Source organism: Poeciliopsis prolifica, unplaced genomic scaffold (assembly GCF_027474105.1).
Source record: "Poeciliopsis prolifica strain line A6 unplaced genomic scaffold, Auburn_PproV2 SCAFFOLD010, whole genome shotgun sequence".
Classification (NCBI taxonomy): Eukaryota; Metazoa; Chordata; class Actinopteri; order Cyprinodontiformes; family Poeciliidae; genus Poeciliopsis; species Poeciliopsis prolifica.
Genome location: NW_026562385.1, coordinates 11,313,057 through 11,336,722, shown reverse-complemented (window position 1 = coordinate 11,336,722; position 23,666 = coordinate 11,313,057). Strand labels below are relative to the sequence as shown.

The 23,666-nt window shown below is 41.6% G+C and overlaps 3 protein-coding genes across 6 annotated transcripts; 2 read left to right on the top strand and 1 right to left on the bottom strand.

The window, feature by feature from the left end:
- Nucleotides 1-1,266: 1,266 nt before the first annotated feature.
- pglyrp6 (peptidoglycan recognition protein 6) lies at nt 1,267-6,172 on the bottom strand. The gene is made up of 5 exons (XM_055034999.1): nt 5,627-6,172; nt 3,388-4,203; nt 3,087-3,297; nt 2,717-3,011; nt 1,267-1,500 (listed from the first exon to the last, which is right to left on the bottom strand). Exons 1-5 carry the CDS (start codon nt 5,694-5,696, stop codon nt 1,477-1,479), a joined length of 1,416 nt encoding a protein of 471 aa, XP_054890974.1. The 5' UTR covers nt 5,697-6,172; the 3' UTR covers nt 1,267-1,476.
- An 886-nt stretch (nt 6,173-7,058) lies between these two features.
- trappc5 (trafficking protein particle complex subunit 5) lies at nt 7,059-9,573 on the top strand. Of its 2 annotated transcripts, none has more exons than XM_055034997.1 (3): nt 7,059-7,162; nt 8,030-8,306; nt 9,042-9,573. In XM_055034997.1, exons 2-3 carry the CDS (start codon nt 8,037-8,039, stop codon nt 9,336-9,338), a joined length of 567 nt encoding a protein of 188 aa, XP_054890972.1. In that variant the 5' UTR covers nt 7,059-7,162; nt 8,030-8,036; the 3' UTR covers nt 9,339-9,573. The 2 variants fall into 2 exon arrangements, with proteins under 2 accessions (XP_054890972.1, XP_054890973.1); XM_055034998.1 differs by having other exon boundaries at nt 7,080-7,162; nt 8,033-8,306.
- A 1,081-nt stretch (nt 9,574-10,654) lies between these two features.
- Nucleotides 10,655-20,230, top strand: LOC129363129 (mucolipin-1-like). 3 transcript variants are annotated; one of them, XM_055034996.1, is made up of 14 exons: nt 10,655-10,836; nt 11,703-11,941; nt 12,269-12,430; nt 12,889-13,045; nt 13,770-13,851; nt 14,341-14,437; nt 15,236-15,335; nt 15,414-15,520; nt 16,031-16,180; nt 16,652-16,753; nt 16,851-16,973; nt 17,690-17,896; nt 17,996-18,129; nt 18,332-20,230. In XM_055034996.1, coding segments are annotated over exons 1-14 (1,704 nt in total). In that variant the 5' UTR covers nt 10,655-10,793; the 3' UTR covers nt 18,333-20,230. The 3 variants fall into 3 exon arrangements, with proteins under 3 accessions (XP_054890971.1, XP_054890970.1, XP_054890968.1); XM_055034995.1 differs by having other exon boundaries at nt 18,289-19,938; XM_055034993.1 differs by having other exon boundaries at nt 17,996-19,938.
- The last annotated feature ends 3,436 nt before the right edge of the window (nt 20,231-23,666 follow it).

Below are 23,666 nucleotides of genomic sequence, written 5' to 3'. Positions count from 1 at the left end.
ACAAGGAGTCTGTATGAGATACAAGATTTCAACGCGGAGTCAGCTGGGAACGTTTGCAACTGTTGGCATGATAGCGCAATCAGTGGAAGGCCGGACAAATGTTGCCAGTGCCGAAGATTTGCTTAGCAAGCAGACTGACTCTTCTCTACAACGCTGAGAAAGGCAGCAGTTTGTTTTGTTTTTTTTCTCATGAAAACAACGACCTGGGTGGGTGGTGGGCTTTGAGAGAACGTGATCCACTTAGAGTGGGCAGTAATTCATCTGTTATAACAGGAGACATGTTTGGTGCAAATCTTGTTAAAGCTACGCTTGGGAATGATTATAGTAACTCTGCTGCCTTAGGAAATGCCAGTCTGCAGGCTTTGGTTCTATCGCTTCATATGGTCGGGAAAAAATTTTATTTGGAAGGACTTTGAATTTACATCAACCAAATAAGCTTTTACTTACGTGATGGAATATTTACTTAATTAGCAATAGTAATGCAACGACTCTTTCCTCGCGCTGATTTAACATGAATTGGATTATTAAAGTGGTTTGAATTTAGTTTTATTACTGGAAATGATCGAAGCTACCAAAAGACAACAACCGAACATGATTGGACGATAATCAGAAGTCTTCAGAGTCCTAACCAATAAGATGCCAACCAACTTAATTTGAAGCTGTAGTAACTTTGATAGAATCAAAAATTGACAAAAATTGAGCTCTTCTCCCAGTGCTAACTAGAAACAATCAGTCAGGGGCAGGAGGCGGGTCTTAGCGCTGTCAGTCATCCTCCCTGTGGCGCTGCTCATCCACCCCTTTCACTCTGCTACGCTGCAGCTAGCATAGCCTGTTGTAAAAACTAACATTAGTTACCATAGCCACTGAAGACAGTAGATTAATGGTTTTCCTGTTGGTTGTTTCTTTGCCATTAGCACATTTAGCAACTGGCACTTGAGATTGATTGACAGCGCTAAGACCTGCCTCCTGGCTCTGATTGGTTGCTTTTGTTCGGGAGCGGTGCATTTCTTCAGATGGCACTAGTCGCTCAGGAGAAAATTATTGATTTCTCATCAATTTTCTGTCTCAAAACGTCCTGTCACGACATGTTGACAGTTCTGACACATATGTAAAAACATAATTGTTTGTAAAAGTTGCTTACTGCATCTTTAAAGAACTTGCAGTCGTCCAAGCAGTTTCTAGAACGTGGTTTAGCCACTTCTGGCCCTGTAGGATGTGGATTTGAGTCTAAAACTTTACTGGATAAAAAAAAAAATTAAAAAAGCATTTTAATGTTTAAGCATTTCCTTTAATATACCCACAACCATCAAGAAAATCCCTAAAAGCCAGTTTCACAGAGAAGGTCTTGTCAAAGTGCTCACACCCATTGAATATTCCATTTTACATGTTAGATTAATACAAAGAATTACATGAATAATAGGAGAAGAAAAAAATCTTTATTGTATGTTTTTTTTCTTCATTTTTCAGTTTCCCATCTCATGGTTTTTGTGTCTTGACTTTCTGTAAAGAAGAAATAAATATGTAAGAAAATAAAAAAGTAAACAGACCAAATCTTTTACTTTTAAGCAACACAGAAAGAAAAAAGAAACACTTTAAAAAAACGTTGCATTTGCGACGTTTTTATGACGCGAATTGTGCAAATATACAAGACTCAAGTGTCGTAAATTATGGTGCAACTTCAAAACTAAGCAAAGTGGAAAAACATCCAAGTTCTCTTGTTCAGATATTTTACAATGTCTCTCAGTTATGGCGAGATTTGGAAACTTCAGTATCTACTGAGGTTGTTTACGAGCTGCGGCATGAAACAGAAACAAAACATTGTGTCCGAGGAATTGATTCTCTTGAGGCAACCTTGAACTTATGAGTCGGCCCATTCTGGTAAAGAGACATCCAAGACTTCTGTAACTAATATTTTAGGGCTTTAAGACTTTGAAGGGAGATAGCTTTAGTAAAATTCCAATGGATAAATAAAGTAAATACCATCCCCGAAGAATCTGTATCAACTAACTCTAAGTATAAAGGAATAGTGTATAGAGTTGGCTTTTTATACAGAACAACAGTGCATTCCGACAATAAACCAATAACAATAAATATCGCAATAGGCATGTCGTCAATGGCAATAGATAATACACCTGGTACGATAAATTATTTCACTGATCGCCAATCTATAACTGCACAGCATTCTGGGAGATGTAGGTGGAGGAAAGAGTTTACCCACTCAACCTCTCAAGGCCAGCTTAGCTAGGTCTGCAGCATGAGCTAACTCACTCATTGGTCACCTAGCAACAAATTAAGTAACTTGCTTTTTAAAGTTTTGCCACCATGCCTCCTAACTGTGGAGAAATAAAAACCAACAGTGTGAGAAACTGAGGACAAAAGATCACGTCACCAGACTGGTAGTATTTCACAAATTTAAAAGAAAACCAGTAAAACCAATAATTATTAATGTCGACTGATGTAAAACTCATATGTCGTTGTAGGTTTATCATCCAGCCCTGTGCCGCGTTATTCAGATTTTTATTTGTGGACATATCAGCTCTATCTTATGTGGACTTGGTTACTGACAACTAACCACTTTCAAGACCCATTTCTAATCTAGTTTTTTTTAAAAATCTGCTACCATTATGTTTTCAGCTTCATTTCTTAGAGCTCAGAATTTTCTCCGTCTTACCGTTCCAAGAGACACTACTTGGTATAATGAAGGATTCCTACGTACCCCAAAGTGTTTCCAGCCACTGATTTCTTTGTAGAAGGCGTCTCCTGGACAGGTTGTGTTCACCACATCTCTGTGCCCTTGCAGGGTGTAGGAGGACACCAGCCCACCTCTGTCTACCGCACAGGTTGCCAGCTGATCTCTCACCAGACTCATGGCATGCTGAGACGGCAGATTGGTTTGGTAGTCCCCAATAAAGGACACGCCGTAGCCTCTAGAGTTTTGCCCGAAGGTGTGGGCTCCCTGGATGTTCCAGCCCCGGCCCTCGTAGATGAACCCGTCAGAGCCAGCGACAAAGCTTTGGAAGGATTTCATTGTGAGATTAGTTCGTACGTTTGGCATGCAGGAGTAATCTCACAATGCTGTGGTTTACCTATATCCAATGTCATCCCAGCCTCTGTCTTCTTGGTGGAAGCGCTGCATGGCTCGCATGTCTGCAGAGCATTTCTCAAAGGTCAAGCAAGGCTCGCTCGGTGTGTGGGTGTGATGGATGAACAGGAAGGACAGAGGCAAGGAGAGGTTGGTGGGCGTTCCTCTGTATGGCTCAGCGCCCCACATACATCGAGAAATGATGGGCGGGCAATCTATGAAGACACAGAAGGCATTAAATGTTTACTTACAACATTCTTTTCTGTTCTTGAATTCTTTCAAAGAACAGAATTCTTCATGCTTACTCAGGTACATGTGAACAAACTCTCCCAGGGCCTTTTTCACCGCAGCCCTCAGCTTCCTACTGGTCGTCACCTTCATCTTTGGTTGTCCTGTTAGTCTTTGTTGCAGTTTCACTGTCCTCATTGTCTTTTTCATCAAGGGAGAAGGGAAGACAAAAAGTTGGAAGTTCTCCCTGCGACGTTGACTGATGAGACGTGGGGCACTGTACATTCCCTTCCTGTCCAGTCTGTGGCTATAGTACTCCTTCAACAGACTGCTGAGCTTGAGGAGACGACTGGAATTGGCTGAAATCTCCATTCCCAATATAATGCCGTCCATTCTTCCATTGATCTGAGCTATAGTGAACAGATTTGGTTTGCCAGAGAGCGTGAAGACTTGAGGAGACGTTACGTTGTTCCAGCACCCATCAGGACCGAGGAAACGTGTGCCTGAAGAAAGACGTTTGAAAGAAACACCAAGATCTTTGGCAAGAATGAGCTGGAAGTGAGCTTGACTTTTGGTCTTGAGGATGCCCGCTTCAATGCCCAAGAGGAGCGGTGCGACCGTTACTGTGGTACCGTCTGGGGTCAGAACCACGCCTTCTTCTTTGAAATCTTCCAGCACCCTGTGACGCACAGCCTTGCGAAAGTATTCGGAGAGGTGTGCAGGCATTTCAGAAGCAGCTTGAGCGTCTGGAAGGAAGTGTCGGATGAAGGCGTCATTTAGGTCAGCTGCTCTGCGCAGCCTTTTCAACACAGTAGCTGGATCGGCACCAGGGTCCTCATCTTCTATCTGCTTCACAGCCCTGATGAAGTCTTCCATGTGGTATGAAAAGGAGGCTGGAGACAAAAACATTTCTTTTGCATATTAAAAGAAGCACCTTTTGATAACCAATATTGAGGTAATGGTAAAGCTGAAATTGAAGTTCTCTAAAGACGGATGCATTTAGCTAGCAATGTCCCGGAGTAGCTTAACACTGGTCTGTAAAATGGCTACTTAGCTAATGTCAGCTTGTTGTTGATCCCTGTTGTCTCTTGTTGCAGAAACAGTTTTCTAAGTATATTACTACTATAGCATATGCAATGCAATTGGTCAGCCTTTCCAATAGTCTTTTCTAGGGGAAGGCGAATATTATTGGGACAAATTATTTTGACTGAAAAACACATTTTTTAACATGTCTTTTAAGTTTTAACACTGGATACTGGTAAAACTAAAAATAAAAAAAAACTAAAGGTGTTTTTTTCTTTTTGACATAAATAAATCAATAAATGTTTTAATAGCTTTCAATTGAAATAGTGGATGTTACTCTTAAAAAAATAAATAAAATTAAATCTTAACATTGAATCTTCCTGCATAAAACCATTTCTGGTCAGTGAAACTAATAAACTCATTTACCGTAAGCTTTAAAGTTCCACATTCGGGCTCCCCTTAATGACACAAAATCTGACAGAAATAATTTTTCTGCGGTCAGCAAAATTTGCTTCCCCTGAGGGAAATAAGACCATTAACAAAAATATGAATATAAAACATTGTCTAAAACCTCACAGGAAAAAAAGAGAGGTGAAATCTGGTCAGATGAGAATCCAAAGCCTTCAACAGAATGTTGTTGAACATTTTATAGTACTACTTATAAAAAATAAAGCTAAAAAAATAAAAACTACAAAAGCGGGTGCAATATACAAATATCTGACTTTGTTCAGGTAAAGGCTGAAAAACAATATTATTCCCAGCATTAGGGAATAAATAGTAGTCAACATTTAGCTTCCAAATCAAAATCTGGGTGAGTAACATCTTGGCAATTTTAGAGGATTATAATGTTCCCAACCATGTTATTTTAAAGCAAAGCTGACCTTGAGTTTTGCACAAAAAAAAAAAAAAAAAAAAACAATAAAATAATCATTTCCATTACCAACACAATAATCCACTTAAAAGTGTTTCTTTCATTATGGAGCAAGAAATAATAACGAATGAGCCAGAGAATGTTTTCATCACAAAGCACAGTGCGTGTAAAAATAAAATCAAACAAAACAAAACAAAATCAAACAAAAACAAAACAAGACAAAACAAAATAAAACAAAACAAGAGAAGAGAAGACAAGACAAGACAAAACAAAATAAAACAAAACAAGAGAAGACAAGAAAAGACAAAACAAAACAAAATAAAATTAAAACAAAACAAAACAAGACAAGAAAAGACAAAATAAAATAAAATAAAATGAAATAAAATAAAATAAAATAAAAGTGAGAAGCAGATGAGAATTACCTTCTGCATACGTCCTGACCAGCAGAACCAGAAGAGCCAGGGTCAGTTTCCACCAGCCCTGCTGATCCATCCTGAGCTGCACCCACTCTGAATGTGCTCACCTTTGTTGTTTCCCCCTAATTTATAGACAAGCCGCGCGCGCGGTGTGGTTATGCAACAGCCTCGCGCGCACTCTGGATGGCCCGCGCTTGCTCTTCAATCAACCCGCGTCCCGCTAATATGGGAAACGGTCACCTGTGGGCTTCGTTGTCAACCGAGCGGAGAGGAAAACACGCAGTTTCGTCCTCGCGACGCTCAGCTTCTGTCACAACGGGCGCGAACAAAAATCTCAGTCTATATCACTAACGTGCCAGGTCCACCAACCGCATACATTAAGGCCGCTCCTCTCTGAGGTAACAGTGTTTGCTCTTGTTAATAGCAATCTGGAAGGCAAAGGTCGCCTGCAAAACTGAGGAAGTTCCAAAATCATAAATCAACTGTAACGTCGGTGAACGTGGGAACCCCGACTCGATATGAGGAGAACGAGAAGTGCGCCGTTTCCCTGGAGACATGTAAAGTCCGTTTACCGTAACCTGTGACAACGTGACGTTTATGAGAATAAACTGAAAACATGAACATGTGGGGAAGTTCTATTGGTGTGATAAACCAACACAAATGATTGGGAACTGCATCTGGAGAAAGAAACCCCCTTGCTAAGCTATAACAAGTTAGTTTGCTAAGGAAAACTGTACATTTTAAAAGAAGCTGCTCTGATTAGCTGAGACAAAAAAAAAAAAAATTGGCCTACTTGTAAAGCATGGTGGTGGCACCGTCATGCTTGGTAAAGAGTTCACCTTCCAGCAGAACAACGACCCTGAAAATGATGCTAGCTAAAGGCAGCTACAGCAACAGAGATGACAAAAGGGCTCAGTCAAAGTCCAGATCAAATGTGCAAAGCTGGCAGAGAGACCACAAATGGAAAAATGGGGCTGATTGGAAATACCTGCCACACCTTTCATATTTTGGGGGTTTGTTTTTTTTAAAAAACCACACACACTGTTTTACTTTTACTTGAGTAATACATAAAAACAAAACAAAAAAAACTTTATATATATATATATATGTGTGTGTGTGTGTGTGTGTGTGTGTCGTGTGTGTGTGTGTGTGTGTGTCATTATATTATTTGCATATTTTATATCATTTTAGCATAGCCTTTAAACAGCAGAATATGCATGTAACTTTAAATTATTGCATGTCTGATTTACGTCATTTTAAATTAATGTTAATCTCTCTTTATCTTTGTACCAAATACATGTATACTCTTACTTCAGTATTTTGTTGGATGACAAGTTTTTGCTGTCACTTGTGTGAAGCACTGAGTCCACTGGAGGACAGATTTTGGCTAATGTGTTCACCTCAGATCAATAAAAATAAACCGTTCGGCTCCCGCACACTAGGTGGCGGAACACAGTGAAACTCTAGTAGGTCACGAGGACAACAAGAAGAAGAAGAAAACGGGAAGAAGCGCTTCAACGTCGCTGTTTTAGCTTCAATAAGGTGCGTTTATCTCTTCAAAACGTTATTGACGCGTAAGTTTTGGAAGTTAATTGTGTACTATACGTTTTTCAAGCAGTGTATGGTTTTAGATTTTGGATATATTTGTAGTTGGAGGCATTATTGGGTTACAGCTAGTAGCTGAGCTGCTAATCCCTAGCACTGACCAGCGGTTATTTAGGTTGAACCATAGCTTTAAATTGAGTCTTTCAACATTTTAAAGATTATTTTGCGTCCGACTTGCAGCTGGAACCCCAAAGTTGCCATATTTGTGGTGTTTTTTGCTGTTTCCCCACTGTGAAAATGCAGTTCCTTACTCCTACAACTGGGATGCAAATTAACTAGCATCCTGTTTGAACTCTTCGGGTTTCCGTAGCGGGACAAAATAAAGTCAGACCTGCTTTTTCCAGCTTTCAGTTCTACTCTGTCATTATTGTTGGTGTGAAATAAAGTTCAAATTTAAAAGTTGTCTGCTGCGTTCAACAGCAGACAACTTAGCTCGCGAAGTTAAGAGCCTCAATCATTTATGCAATTCAGAAGTACTTATTGATCTGAAAGGGAAACTGAATGTTCTTTTTAACATTAAGATTCTTCAGAGTTGCTGTTGGTTCCCATGGTAGCGGGCAGAAATGATCTCCTGTAGCAGTCTGTATTACAGTGAATCTGAAAAAAGCCTCTGATTGAAGACACCAGAATCAGTGAGAATTTCTGTAGATGACACTGGAAGAGCAAAATAGAAACGTTTGACTATAATGTTCAGCGGCCCAGGAAAACATGTCAGCAGTTCTGTTTAGTTTTGACTTGCGACGCGCCTCAGTTGGTCGCTGCCTCTAAAAGAGATCTAAATGTTTGGACGCCGCCATTCTCCAGCAGGAAAATGGACACGCGGTTCACTCGGGGAAAGTCCACCATCCTGGAGCGACCGCTGAGCCGGCCCAAGACAGAAGTGAGCCTGAGCGCCTTCGCCCTGCTGTTCTCGGAGATGGTCCAGTACTGTCAGAGCCGCGTGTACTCGGTGACGGAGCTGCAGACGCGCCTCGCTGAGATGGGTCAGCGCGTGGGGGCCAGCATGCTGGACGTGCTGGTGCTGAGGGAGAAGAACGGGAAGAGGGAGACCAAAGTGCTGAACATGCTGCTCTTCATCAAGGTCAGCGGCATTTAAATTTTTATTTTTTTTCCCAACAATGCACTGCTTGTGTTTCCATAGTTCTCAGTGATGCCATCTTGTTTGACAACCATGTTTTAAAACTTCTGTTTATTTGGACTTTGAATTTATTCATTCATATTCTTCTTCTTCTTTTTTTTTATTCAGAGAAAGAAGTCATAATATTAAAAGAATACAATCGTAATTGTAATACAGTTGTATAGTAGTAATATAAAAACATTTCTGAGAAAATTAACCAAAAATGTAAGTGACAAATGCTGAATGTGAAGTTATATCTTGGTATAAGTTATATAGATAATACTTAATCTTTTAACACATCAGCATCAAATTATCAGTTGAAGGGCCAAACAATCAAACAAACAACTGAGTCCATTTTGAAGGAAGAACTACGGAGAAAAAATCCTGATAACTAAGCTTTTTTTCATCATAACCTTTTTCTTGTAATTTTTTTAAATGTTTTTTTCTTGTAAATGTCTCTTTTTGCTAATTTTATGACTACATTGTCCAAATTAAACTAAAAGATTCTTGGGGGAAAAAAAGTACTTTTTGAAAACAATTTCTGCCAAATTAAAAACCCATTAAAAATGGGTCTGGTGTGCGACTCAGTTCTTTTTTATTATTATTATTATTATTTTTCAAGCCACATCACCCCGTCCTTGTTTGTCGGTCTCTATAAGAATAAAATAAGAATAAATCAAATTTCTCCGTCCCCTTCAGGTTAACGTGTGGAAGTCCTTATTTGGTAAGGAGGCCGACAAGCTGGAGCAGGCCAACGACGACGACAAGACCTATTACATCATCGAGAAAGACCCGCTCATCAACGCGTACATCTCCGTGCCCAAAGAGAACAGCAGCTTGAACTGTGCAGCCTTCACGGCCGGCGTGGTGGAGGCCATCCTCACGCACAGCGGCTTCCCCGCCAAGGTCACCGCTCACTGGCACAAGGGCACCACGCTGATGATAAAGTTTAATGAGTCAGTCATAGCCAGGGACAAGGCTCTGGACGGCAGATGAAGACTTACCAACCGGAGCTGCAACGGTTCTGATCCAGGAGATACTCTGATCCTGGTGATACTCTGATCCTGGTGTACAGAGGTCCAAAGCTGATTAATTGACGTGATGTGAAGAGACGAAAAGTAGCGTTTTGTCGGTTTTGTGGATCATCTTTAGTGTGTTGTACTTATTGGCATGTGTGGTTGTTTGTTTGCATTCTGAGTCTTATTAAACATGAAATAAAAACTGCAATGAATATTTTGTTGCTTGATTTTTTTTTAAAGCCAGACAAAATTTTTAAAATTTTTAAAATTTTACATACTTTTATTATGCTCCACACATCATAAATTGCAGATATCTTAATACTTCATATGTAATCAGTTGTCAACTGATCAACCAGCGTCAGTGAATAGCTTTTTTAAAATTTCTCTGCATAAAAAAAAATGTAAGAACTCCCAATATTTTTCATTTAAAACTGCATCATGAAAAAAGTAAATACTCAAAAAGTGAATGAAGTAAAAGTATTACATGTGAGTGAAGAGATAAATACTGGTGCAAAAATGGAGATAATCCTTTTTTCCGTCAGACTGTCAGTTCCCAGAACCACCCACATAAAAAACGACCGAAAAGCGCACAGTCAGTGCAACCCCGCTGGACGGGGTTAAAAGATCGTCTCTTAAGCTCAAGGAAGGGCTTCAGAGGAGCTGCAACAAATGTAACTTTTTATGAGCTGCAGTCTTTTGAAGTAAAAAAAACAACAACAAAACAATTAGAATCTAGCTGCATTTCTGGTTGTTATAATTTGCCATGGAAATGAGTGGAAATACTGTATGCTTGTTTTAGTTTCTCCCTGTTCACTTTTGTAAATCGACCAGAGTCCAGAAATATTTTCAACAAAATTTCCAAAACTCAAAACTTTTCAACTCACAAAACTTGGGACGCTTTCAAAATCGGCTCTATTTTTTTCTAGTAATTTCTGAGCTCGCTCTCAAAATTTCAGAATTTTTTTTTCTTGAAATTTTTGACTTTTGAAGCTCAGAAATATCCTTTTTTTTTTTCAGAAAATTTCTGAAATATGCTGTTTCACTTACGTTGCAGATAAAACAACAAAGTGTTCATTATATTTGCTTAGAGAATAATAATAATAATAATAATAATAATAATAATAATAATAATAATAATAATAATAATAATAATATATTGTTAAGCTGAATAAACACATTTATCAAAACGTAAACAATAAAGAGCCATGACCTCAATATGTATCCTACCTGTCTCTCTCTGATCCTTCGCCCTGCTCTTGTTTTCCTCTGTGACGTAGCTGTGGTCACGTGACAACCAGGAAGCTGCGGCGGTGTTTACCTCAGCGCTGCGCCGCCGAGCATCCTCGGTTTTGCCGTGACCTCGAACCCGATCGGAGGAGATGACTCCGTCCTGTTCGCCGCCTCTCCGCCGGTACTGAGCCGTCCTGTCGCCATGGCGTCTTCGGGCTTCACCTGCGGCCCGGACAGCCCCGCAGGTCGGTCCCGCTTCCCCCGCAGCCTTTATTCATCAGTTTCTCTGCTGATTGGCAGCAGCCAAAACAAATGCAAAAAAAAAAAAAAAATCATAGGGGTTTTCATTCCACCTTTTGTAGAATCCTTTGTTTGTGTCTAAGCTCGATCTTCGCTTGAGAAGAGCCTTTACAGGTGGATGAAAGCTTAAAGGGACATTCTGTAGATTTAAGGCTGTAGAGACGTGTGGATCTGCGTCATAGCCTGTCGTTGTGATCAGGTGTCCTTTCCTTGACTATACAGGGCTTTTTGTTTTATTCTAATATTCTAATTATGTGTGTGGCGTTTGTATGTATTCTGAGGATAACGACAAAATAGTTCATATTCTGAGTGGCAACATATTTTCATACAGATACAATAACATGTGGGCCAGGTTTTTTTCTTTTTTTAATGGAAACTAAAAAAAATACATAAATAAATAATAAATAATAATAATTGAAAAAAAAACGTAACATTTTAAAAGAGCCAAAAAGCATCTTGGAGCTCTAGAGACACAGGTTCCAGTTCTACAGGGGCCCTGGTCCCTGTTGGCCCTTTTCTAGCACCGCCCATGTCGCAGCCTCCTGTCTGCCTGGGTTTGTCTCTACAGACTCCCCACCTTTTTGTCAGAGTATTTTCTGCCATTCCTCTGGAAGCACGTCTTACTAAGAAACACATGAGGGTCTAATAAGACAAAGACTGAGTCATTTTGCCAGATGTTTAGAGGAGTTCAAAGCCAATGCACACTGTAGGAACTTTGAGGCACGGTGGTGGCAGCAGCATCCTAAGGGTCTGTTTTGCTGACTCAACGTAACAGCTTAAAATTCCTGTATTCTTCTTTCGTTTTCCTTAGAAAAGCAGAGACTGCTGTCCTCCAAGTCCGGCTACGGATCCCAGGACGCGTTCGGATGCTCTGGTCTTGCGGGCGCCCAGTTCCGCGGGCAGCCACGGGATGAAGACGAGGAGGAAGAGGCTCTGAGGAGGAAACTCAAGTACTTCTTCATGAGTCCTTGTGACAAGTACCACGCCAAGGGGCGCAAACCTTTCAAACTGGGGCTGCAGCTGCTGAAGATCGTCATCGTGACTGTGCAGGTAGACGCAGTGGTGACCCACGGAAGCGCCGTGTGGTGAGCAGAAGGGTTGGGCCGATGAATCGGCCCAGACTTGCCTAATTTTGGGAGATCGGCCATGTGAAACCGATCCCATCTACCTCCACAAACCAATAGTCACCCCCACCTTTAGCAGTTTGTTGCTATATTTAGTGATTTTTCAATAAAAAAAACCAATTGTCTTTTGGCCAAAGTCCAAGAGACATGCAGTCGGTGCAGCCCCTGTCCTCAGACGGCCATTTCAGTGGCGTTGCCGCGTCGTTTCCCTCCAGTCTGTCGTAGCTAACGGTGTCTTCCCTTCGCCTCCCAGTTGGTGCTGTTCGGTCTGAGCAACCAGATGGTCGTGACTTTCAAGGAGGAAAACACGGCGACGTTCAAGCACCTGTTCCTGAAGGGTTACCAGGACAACCGTCCACAGGCTGTCCACAATCAGTCGGAGCTGTACAGCCGCATCGGCTTCGTCGTAGAGCAGGTGGGCCGGACGTTCCCCAGACGGAAACTTGCATTGCCTTTCAAAAGTATTGACACCTCAAACGTCAATGATTTTTACTGAGGTTTTTATCAGATAAACCAAGACAAAGCTGTGTGTAGAAAACGATGTCTTGTTTTAAAAATGTTTCAGGAATAAAAATGTGGAATTCATTTTTGTTGAGTCTCTCTAGGACAATGTTTTTCTCTACTGAGATCTGCAAATCTAGAGACGTTTTCAGCCTGGTGCTTTTAGGGTTTCTTTTCTGCCACTAACCTAAATATGACATTTGGCAGTTGTGATCTACAGTGTTTAGATCTAGAGGTCAGTGCACCAGAATGTCCAACCTGACAAATGTCTGAGGGCCTTGGGGCGTGAATACTTTTAAAAACCGAACACAGGTTCGGTGTCGGATCCCTGGTGTTTTTCATTCTGCTGCGTTTTTTCTTCTGTGTTGATAGTACATGGCTCTGCCTCAGATCGCACTGGGCCGGTATGCATACGTGAAGGGCGTGGGCGTGGACGGGAGCGCTCTCTCCCTCTGCCAGAGGTACTTCAAGAAGGGCGCCATCGATCCCGTCAACGACACGTTTGACATCGACCCCCATGTCGTCACAGGTGGGAGCAGTTTTTCTCTTTTTGGTAGACGGCGGTATTGAAAATAATGAAAGAAAAAGGCCTAGTCCAAGCTCAAATATTTTTTTTTGTCAAAGACCGGTTCAAGACCACGTCATTTAGGTCCCCAGCCGATTGCCCGGTAACCTCTGGTCCCAAAACCAGATTGCTGATCTCAAATTAGCTGCCTTATAGTGCTAGACTGTTTTAAAGAATTTCTCCTCAAAGGGTCACATTAGAGTTCATGCAAAGTGCAACATTTCTCATTCATTTTCAGAAATCACAGCACATAGACAAGCTGTGTGGATGCAACAAAACCTCATTCTCCATTTCTGTAGTTAACACCAGATCGATGTTTGAGGAAATCTTTAGACGCTCTGCCCTGCTTTTACACGACTCTTGTGCTCTTGGCGCAAACACGTGTTTTCCACATATTTGCAACAAACCAGGTGTTTTCTTGGGAACGCCGCTATTTGCACACATCTGCTGATGCTGCAGCGATTGCCAGACCCAGCTTTGGTGATTAAAATAGCAAGGCGAGCGGAAATAAAAGCCCGGCTGCATGTGGTCGACTGTGCGCTCGAAAGCTTTAGGGAAGTGCAGAAATTTCATGTTGGCTTTCATGTGATGTGGAAAGAAACCTGACGCTTGTATGGCTTTGAAACGGGACTTCCTCATTCGGCTTTTTTCGGTTCTGTCACGGCTATTTTCTGATGTCGTTTTCCAGATTGCATCGGTCTCGATCCGACCGCCGACAGCCCTGTGACGAGAAACGCCGACTACAAGAACTTCACCCTCCAGTTTTACAAGTTAGATGATGTTTTTTTTTTTTTTTTTTTGTTACGCTTAACATTATAAGTTCTCCGGAGCTCCAGTTGTGCACCTATTAGCAAATATCAGCATTTCCGTTCTAACAGATTTATGGAGTTTACATTTTGTTTTGTTTTGTTGCTACATTTTCATGTTTCAGATCATCAAACAGATGTTTTACATCAAATGTAACCTGAGTAAACACAAAAGGCTGTTTCCTAATGGTTGTTTTTATTTATTTAGGAGAAACAAAAAAACATACTGATCCAGATTTTTGACAAAGTCACACCAGAACCTCCATTTTCTTTTCTGATAACCTTTGACGTTAGAGGCCGTGTTGGTTCAGATCTCAGTTTTCTCTCGATACGCAGCAGAACCATTGGGAAACTGCCTTTTTCATTTACCGAAGTCGATTTCGTCTGCTGATGAATGCGATTAAGACGGGAGAGACGTGCTTCTCCTCAGCTCTGTGCTCGTTTCCCCTTCAGGCTGATCAACGTTACGGTTGACTTCCAGCTGAAGGCCATCAACATTCAGACAATAATCAATAATGAAATCCCCGACTGCTACACCTTCGCCATCACGGTGAGCTTCGTTTTCAGTCGTTTTTCAGCTGCTTTAACCCCGAAATGATCAATTATTAGACGTTTTCTTGTCTTGTCCTGCTTTAGTAAGGAATTAATTTATTTCAATCTTATGCAGAAGAAAATCTTGCAGAAAAATCTTCAGAAAAGCAGCTGGGGAGAGAAAAAGGTTATAGTTTGTAAAGCCTCTTAGCAGCTGCCTCCTGGCTGATGAACTAAACCTCACCGCCACCGAGGCTTGACATCTACGGAAGAGGATTAGTGCCACTAAGCTTAGTTTCTTCTCAAAATTCTGAGAAAAAGAAAGTCCAAAATAAGACTTTAATATCAGATTTCTGACTTTAATCCAGGGTTACCCAAACCCCATCCCTTGAAATAAAACAAAACTAACTTACAAGTAACTTTTCAGTAAGATATTGGCTAATTATTTAAGGCAATAGTTCCTTAATATTGATTTAAAAATTCTAGCTCCACTTGTAGATTATTTCACTTATAATGAAACATTTTTTCCAACGTTACATGTGAAAAAAGTTACTTGTAAGTTAATTTTGTCTTATTTCAAGTGTGCTAAGATATTTAGACCAGAAACTAGAACAGAAATGGTAACATTTTGTGTTCTCGCGACGTATGTTTACCAATGTTCCCCCGATGAAGATGTTTTAAGTCGGAAGTTCCCAAAGGTCCCGGTTGAACAAAGAGAAATGCGACGGGAACGTTTGGTCCGGCCTGGATGAGCTGCGACCTGCTAATGAGCGAAGCGTTTCCTGTTCGTCTCACCCGGCTCTCGCTGTGCTCTCAGATCGTCTTCGACAACAAAGCTCACAGCGGCGAAATCAAGATCCTCCTCCAGAACCAGGCCTCCATAAAGGAGTGTAAAGACACAAACGTGTCCGGACACGGTGAGTCACAGTTGAGACTTTTCCCAGAATTCCAGAAAAGGGCTTTGATTGGACTCAGTTCTCTCCTCCCCCGATCAGCGGAGAGCTACGCCAGAGAGTTCTTCGACGTGGTGGTGGCGATCGTCTGCCTGCTGTCGCTGCTGCTCTGCGGCCGCTCCATCCTCAGAGGAATCCTCCTTCAACGGGTAGGAAACAGGAACAACTCTTCTCTACTTTCCTTCATCCCCCCCACTCAGCTCCTTCAGACTAGCCAGCAGCAATTAGCAAACACCTGGTGGAACTGTGCATCTGCCGAGCTTATTATAAGAGCTGATGCTCAGTGAAACACCGGTAAAGACGTTGTAAAGCCATGTTATCACGACTACCTGAAGGCGTGAGCAGGAGCTTCTTAAAGAGACAGAGACCCAATTTCAAGGCATTATATTACAGTGAAATTTCTTTGAAGTCATACCTCATATATGTAGCATTTTCCTAATAACTGACAGCAACATAGAGACTTGATGGTGCCATAAAATGCCACTATGTGCTGCAGATAGATGAAGCTTTAGGCCGTTTGAAAAACGTGTAAATGGAAAGCTGCTGTTGTTGCTGTCGCTTGAAGACGAGCGCTGCTGCTCAAACCGTGTCACCAACGTCTGCCTTCATGCGTCACTGGGATGTTTGGAGTCCTGACCGTGTTCCCTCTCCCGAAACAGGAATACGTTCGCTTTTTCAAGCACAAGCTGGAGCGCACGGTCAGCTGGGGGGACAGGATGGAGTTCATCAACGGCTGGTACATCCTACTCGTCGTCAGCGACTTGTTCACCATCATCGGCAGCTTCATCAAGATCGGGATCGAGTCCAAGGTGGGTTCAGCGCGCCGTGAGGAACGTTCTGGGAACGCATGGAAAAATATGATCTTTCTTCCTGTCCTGCCTTCATTGTTTTTTACTACTTCTTCTTCTTCTTTTTTATGTCTTTTTTTTATCTCTCTCATTCTCTCTTTCTAAATTTTTCCTTCTAAATCTTTTTTTAAATCTTTGTTTCTAAACCTTTATTTTTTAAGTCTTTCTTTCTGAATTTTTCTAAATATTCTTTTATTAGATCTTTCTGAATCCTTCTTTTTTGAAATATATTTACAAAGCTCTCTTTTCCCTCATGAAATGGCTACAAAATGCTGAGAAATCCCGAATTTTGAGTCTGGATACTGTGAAGGAATCCTGAACAGATCACTTTCCACCCGGAATAATATTCCCATTTTGCTACAGCAGAAATCCTTCCACACCGAACGCCAGCCGTACTTACCTCCTGACTAACCGCGATGTGTCGCGTTGCAGACTCTATCGTCGTACGACGTGTGTGGGATCCTGCTGGGAACGTCCACTCTGCTGGTGTGGGTGGGAGTCATCCGCTACTTCAGCTTCTTCCAGAAATACAACGTAACCGCCGGACGTTTTCTTCCACCAGGACAGACAGCATGTCGCATCTTTTTCTGCGTGTCGGACGCTCGTCATGTTGTCGTCTCTGTTCGCACAGATCCTGATAGTGACTCTCAGAGCTGCTTTTCCGAACGTCATCCGCTTCTGCTGCTGCGTGGCTGTGATTTATTTGGGATACTGCTTCTGCGGATGGATCGTCCTGGGGCCCTACCACACCAAGGTACGCAGCTCACGCTCTGCAGTCGCGGGTTTATTCTGACAATGTTTTGATGATGAACGTCAACGCGCGGCGATTCGCTCTGAGTGTCGTTTGATGCGTTTGGGGTTTTTTTCTCTTGTGAAGCGGGCCGGCGGGCGTTCTTAACATTTCATCGTTAATGTACGTTGTTTATTGTATTGTTAATCGTTTGTCGAAAAAAAAAAAAAACAATAAATAAATTCTGGTCATGATGAGAGTTTTTATTTTATTGGTGTCGCCAAACAAATTCACTTAATGTTAAAAAACCTGACAAAATGTCATTTTTGCTTTTTTCTCCATTTTTTATTTTTTTGCATGAGAGCATCAATAAACATCAACGAATTTTCAAATACAATTAAATGTGGTCGCTATGTCGAGATGAGTGACATAAGTCAGACTTTTTCTCAGTATGTGGCATCAGCTTGTTTCAAATAAGAATGTTTTTATGTTTGCGGCGCTACGAATTCTGCACCATGCGGTTACCTAAAAAATAAATAATACACACAGTGGGGGGATTTCAATTCACAATTTTTATTGTTATCACAATAGGACTACAAAATATTGTGATACAACTAGGTCCGCATCGCCCTCCCATAGTCGGGCCCTTCCGCTTTAGAGTTTCTGTTTCGTGCTTCCGGGTTTTCAGTTTGTAAAATCTGCTGAAAGTCGCCGTTTTACACTGGATTACGTGTGTGCAGTTTCGCTCCCTGTCCACGGTGTCTGAGTGCCTGTTCTCCCTCATCAACGGGGACGACATGTTCGTGACGTTTGCTGAGATGGAGCAGAGCGGCACCCTGGTGTGGGTCTTCAGCCAGGTCTACCTCTACACCTTCATCTCCCTGTTCATCTACATGGTGCTGTCCCTCTTCATCGCGCTCATCACCGGAGCCTACGACACCATCACGGTACCTACGGCTGTGTGTGGTTTGAGACACGCCCACGCCTGAGAATAGAAATGTCTGGGTTTTCTTCCCGCCTTCAACCTCCTTTTCTTTCCCCGGCAGGCCCAAACGAGGGAGCAGGCGCCGGAGACGGACCTGCACGCGTTCATCGCGCAGTGCGCAGACACGCCCAGCTCCGGCAAGTTCCGCGGCCCGGACGGGTCGTCGTGCTCCTTCCTCTGCTGCTGCTGCCAGTGGTGAGGAAGACGACGAAATGGATACACACACACACACACACACACACCCCCACACACACACACACACACACATAAAAAAAAGAGAAGTGAGTGACATCTGCGTCAAAATGCAAAAGGCTGTTAAAGTTTTTATTTATTTATTTATTTTAATCTTCATAGACCCACATTGCCTCTCCGCTGACAGTAGCACTCCTTTCTCCAGACGCTCAGCAGGAGGGCTGGCGGAGCGAACCGGCTGACCTTGGGCCACTTTTGTCCTTCGGTGCCAGCGTTTCAGTTTTGGATTTAAATTTGTTCGGCACAGTCGCAGGTCCAATTAACCTGCCTCCGTTTTTGTACTGTATGAATAATCTGCTGCCTTTCGCTCAGTCTTTCAGGCCTTAGGTTGCCAGACCCGCGGCGCCAGGGAACAGAAATTCATTGCTCAAGACTTGGAAATGGGTTTTCATCAAGTGGAATCAGGGAACCTTTTTGCTTGGTTCCTTAACAAAAGCCGGTTTGCTTACTGGTGAGAAAAGAGCAAGAGGAGAAACAGTGACACGCCCAGAGGCATTCTTCACTGTTGCTCCTGGTTGCTTATTAGTTAGCTAACCAAGCTATATTTTGAATCAGGCAAATGGTTGTGTTTTATTTGTTTTTTAATTAAAAAATATAACATTTTACAATATTTCCACTGTGAACAACCTCAATCATTGAGACACTGAATATCAAAAGCGAGCGATTCTAGCATTCAATAACATGGAAGCTTTTATTTGAAGCTAATTTGCTCTCAGCATCAACCTTAGCAAACATTAGCTATCACTTAGCATGCTAGCAACTTTGGAATGATTGTTTTATTCTCTTTTTCTTGTACTTTTTATGATGCATTGTTACTTTAAAGGGACAGAGAACATGTTACTGTCTGAACTCCGTTTAGGACAGATCTTTTTTAGGGTGAACATTTGTGGAAGTTTTATAGATTATTTTATTTTACGTTGTAGATTAAACCTACAAAAGAGAAATTGTATTGCAGCACTTTTAAAATTGATCTTTATTATTCTGTAATATATGAAAAAAATAGTTAATATAAGCTAGTTTGCAATCTCATAGCGTTGACCCTTGCTGACATTAGCTAGCATTTGAAAATGTGTTTAGTCTTTGAAATTTCAGCATTCTTGGTCTTATTCTCTTTTCGCTCATTTTGTTCTTAGTTTGTGTTCAAATCTATGTTTTTTCCATGTTGACATTGAACGTAGGCAGTTTTGATTATTCTGTTTGTTGTTTTATTGTTAACTTGAGAAAGTGTGATAGCTGGTTATTTCATCTGGGTATGAAATGCTCTCCTTTGTATGCCTTTAAAAATATTGTTTATGAAAACTTTTGAAAGTGCACTAATCATTCCAGGACTTTTTACTTGTTTTCTGTCGTTTGTGGGTTTTATTGCTTTTTTTGCACTTTAATTTAAACACATAAACTCTTTTTACAATCGCAAAAGTAATGATTGTAGTTGATTCATGTGCACAGAAATTGTAAAGCTTTACTTAATTTGACGGTGACGCATCATAGTCATTAACAGAGCGAAGCATTGTAAGTGTAATGTATGAGCCGGTCTGTGTTTAGTTATAGGAAGGCCATTTCCATTTCTCACTGTGTTTGTTAGCATGTACTTCTGCCTTTTTCATTTTTACCTCAGTTTCAGAAGAGACAATAGCAAAAAAGGGGGAAGCAGTTAGCATGGAGCGTTATACACGGTCCGACTCAGTTTTCTGTACTGATGCTGTCTTAATGACGTGCACACTTCAGTTAAATAAACCGAAAAAAGGATGAGCATTGCTGTAGTTTGCTTTTTGTTTACCGTTTCATCGACAATTCCACATATTTTCGAAAGAGTTGATCTTTTAGAGCTTTGACCTCAATGTTAGGTGAGTTTCAGAGCTTAAAAGGTGGGAGAGGTTGTTCTCATATTGTTAAGTTTAGGCATCAGCTACTCAAAAGGCTAAATGCGACACAAATTAACTGATGTTTATGCTAACAACTATTAGCATCAGGGGTGCAACTTTGTACTTTCTGAGGTGTATGCAGATGCATTACAGATCACGGCATTAAAACATGCACAAACCTCTGTCACATTTCTGTCTTTCTCATTACCTACATTCTTGTCAATTAACTCTCAAATAAAGGCCACTCAAGCCCAAAACAAAATGGCCGAAAATTGTCAGTTTTGATCCTCCAAATGGGAAAACTTTTCTCTGCCGCCAAGCCTGGATCAGAAGAAAAAAAAATTCAAAATTCAATTCAGAAATACTTTATTGATCCAAAAGGAAAATTAAATGTTGTAGCTCATCAATTCAGATTCTTCAGAGTTATTGTGGACAGCTGATTGCTGTTGGCAGGACTGATCTTTTGTAGCAGTCTGTATTGCAGCAATCTGAAGAAGCCTCTGACTGACGTCCACTGACGACGTTCTTCGAATTTCAAAATGAACCACCTCTGGATGCCCGGATGTTCGTTGACGTTCGCAGTAGGTCAAAAACGCTATAGGGTTCTGCTAGGTCTGTAGAAATGCTAATATAACAGCAATTTCATTGCTCTGTGTGATATGGTGACCGGTTCATTAATGAGGCGATGGAGCCTTCAGACTGTCTTTATGTAGAACTGGACTTAATAGAGACCATGTAGTCCAGTTCTTACCTTTGTCTTATGTTCCTCGTACTTTGTTAGTGCAGTTAACCGCCACTAGAGGGCGGAAGCGTGCTCTTTCTCCTACCACAAGCAAACCAAACCCAGGAAATCAAAATGAGAGGCAATAAAGAAAAAAAACCCAAAGGCACTTTCCAAAGGAGGCCTGGTAAAAAATTAGTCACATTAAAAATATAAATAAATAATGTAGCAGAAAAGTGCTTGACCTTCAAATCTACTGTGTAAGTGGAAGTTCAGGTCAGCTGCTTCAGCAGGAAAAGAAGAGAAATAATGCACCCAGGTATTGTTCAGATGGAACAGACATCCAGGCAGTGGCTCCATAATGCGCTGGAGTTGAATCGCTGTCCAACAAGCGCAGCCTGTTCATGCATCATTCAGCAGAGGAAAGGTACCGGAGCTGATGCAGCAGCACTTACAGCTGATCTGATGAGGTCAGCTCCCAAAGCTGGTTAACACCATCTTTAAGAAACAATAATAATAAAATCTTTCTCTTGCAGAAAATAACAGCTTCGGAATGGTTTTCTGTAGGGTGGCGTTTGTAAAGTTACACAGTAAGACATTTATTTAGCCTGCTACAGAGAAAAGAAAAAAAAAATCAGTCATGTTTTCTCCATCCTACTCATACATTTATAAATGCCAGAGGCCCAGACTAAATACTTAATTCACAAACAAAATATTTAGTTCCAAGCTCAATGCTTAAATCTTACAAGCTTCATATTTAGTCCCAAATGAAATGTGCATTTTCCCAACTAAGATTTTAGTTAAAGATAATTATTTTTCCAGCTAAACATTTAATTGCCCAACTAAATGTTTAGCTTTCTAACTAAATATTTAGTTTCAAAAATATTTTTCCACCTAAGCATTTAACTTTCGAACTAAATATTTAACATGAGAGCTAGATGCTAAATATTTAGATTGTGAATTAAATATTTAGTTTGGGACTCTAATAGTGATTCATGTATGAATAAACTGGTGGAAATATGACTTTGAAAAATTACATTTTTTTTTTCTCTATGACAGCCTGAATAAACGACGCCCTTTAGGTCAGACATATTCACATTGTTGTCAGTGAGCATCGTTTGACCCACACGCTGCAGCAGGGAGTGCTGACCCGAGGGCATGATTAAAGTCCATTAATTAGGCGTTTGTTGCCTTCTTTTGTTCACACGTTGCTTGTCAGGGAGTGTGGAAGCATCCTGCATGCTAATGATATGCGGTGTTGGCGCATGGGGTTCTTCAGGGAATCCACGCTGCAGCTGCACCGGCGTGTGCTAACCTGCGCCAGCCAGCTCGCTATTCGTACACACACACACACACACACCGGATTTCTAATATAATGCTCGGCTTATTGGAGTGTGAACGGCTGCGTGTGCAGATGCCTCCTCGTGCTCTAGGAGGCCACTTGTGGTAATGATCCAGGGTGTCTGATGAGATGGGTGTGTCAGATGTGTGCAATGTGACTCTTCAGGCCGGAATAAATGAAACACAAGGAGCGTGCGCTTGTATCTGGATCTACTGCTAGTTAAATAACTAATGTGTTGAGCAAAACTGGAGGCCGGGTTAGGGTTAGGGTTTCAGTTTTTTGTTTTTGTTTTTTTTATTTGAATTTTTTTTCTGTGTGTGTGTGTGTGTGTGTGTGTGTGTGTGTGTGTGTGTGTGTGTGTGTGTGTGTGTGTGTGTGTGTGTGTGTGTGTGTGTGTGTGTGTGTGTGTGTGTGTGTGTGCGTTGCGGCCACCCACCCCAGCTGGACTCCGAGCAATGTAGGAAGAAACAAAAAAAAAAAACAATGAGATAAATAACAGGGGAACTGCGCGCCGAGGTACAGTTCCCTGCCCCTTCCTGTCTCCACTGCCGCCATAACCACCGCCTGTGTGGCGGAAAAAAAAAAAAGAAATTGAAAAAAAAAAAACACCATCTTCCTCTCTTTGTTGCTCCCGGTTGCCTGTGCCAATATGTCCATCAGCCTCTGGCGAGCAGGCAGTGAACGGCCCGGCTCACACCTTCTTCCCTCTCGGCTTCCTTTGCCTGCACACACCTGCACACAGGCACACAGAGGACGTGCCTTTGACCTCTGCACAGTCTGAACAACAGGTTAACTAGCTACTTTTAGTGCTTGTTACAGTATACATAAAAATTTATATTTTGCAAATCGTGTCAAACAATCTGAGCCACTGCTTATAGGAATTGTAAACTATCAGAGGCCTTACATTGATGCTTAAAGGGCCGGTATTGAGTAGAACCATTAGAGCCCAATCAATTTATTATGTTGCCCTAATTTGTTACAAAAATGTTACATACATCAACTATGACCTAAGAGAAATTTCACTTTGTAATTGATCTCCTTGAAATTGTGCCTCTGTCTCTTTAAGAAACTCCTCCTCTTTCTGAAACTCCGCCTTCAGGATCTCGTCAGTGACTACTAGCACTGCACTAAGAAGTGGCTCCTATAATGAGCCCAGCAGACACATAGTCCCTCCTGGTGTTTGCTAATTGCTGCTGGCTAGTCTAAAGGAACCGAGTGGGGGGAGGGCTGCTTTGTGAGGCAGGAGCTTCGAAGCTGCAGCTCAGAGGAGAAGTTTGGTCCTCGAAGGCGGGGCTACGTCCACCCCGGCGTTTTTCGCAGCTGAATGGTTGCCACGGGAGATCGAAGGATTTCTCAAACATGCACGAAAGAATGAAAGCGACTCGCCAGGTCTGTTTTTGTTGCCGGAATAACGTTATGATATAGTGCTCAAGAAAGAGTCGATTTTACATTACAGTAGACGGGAGATCTGGAATCTTTACATTTATTCTTGGAGAATTTGAATACGATTACATTTGAAACGTTTTTTCTTTTTAAAGATCGGTAACCGGTGGTC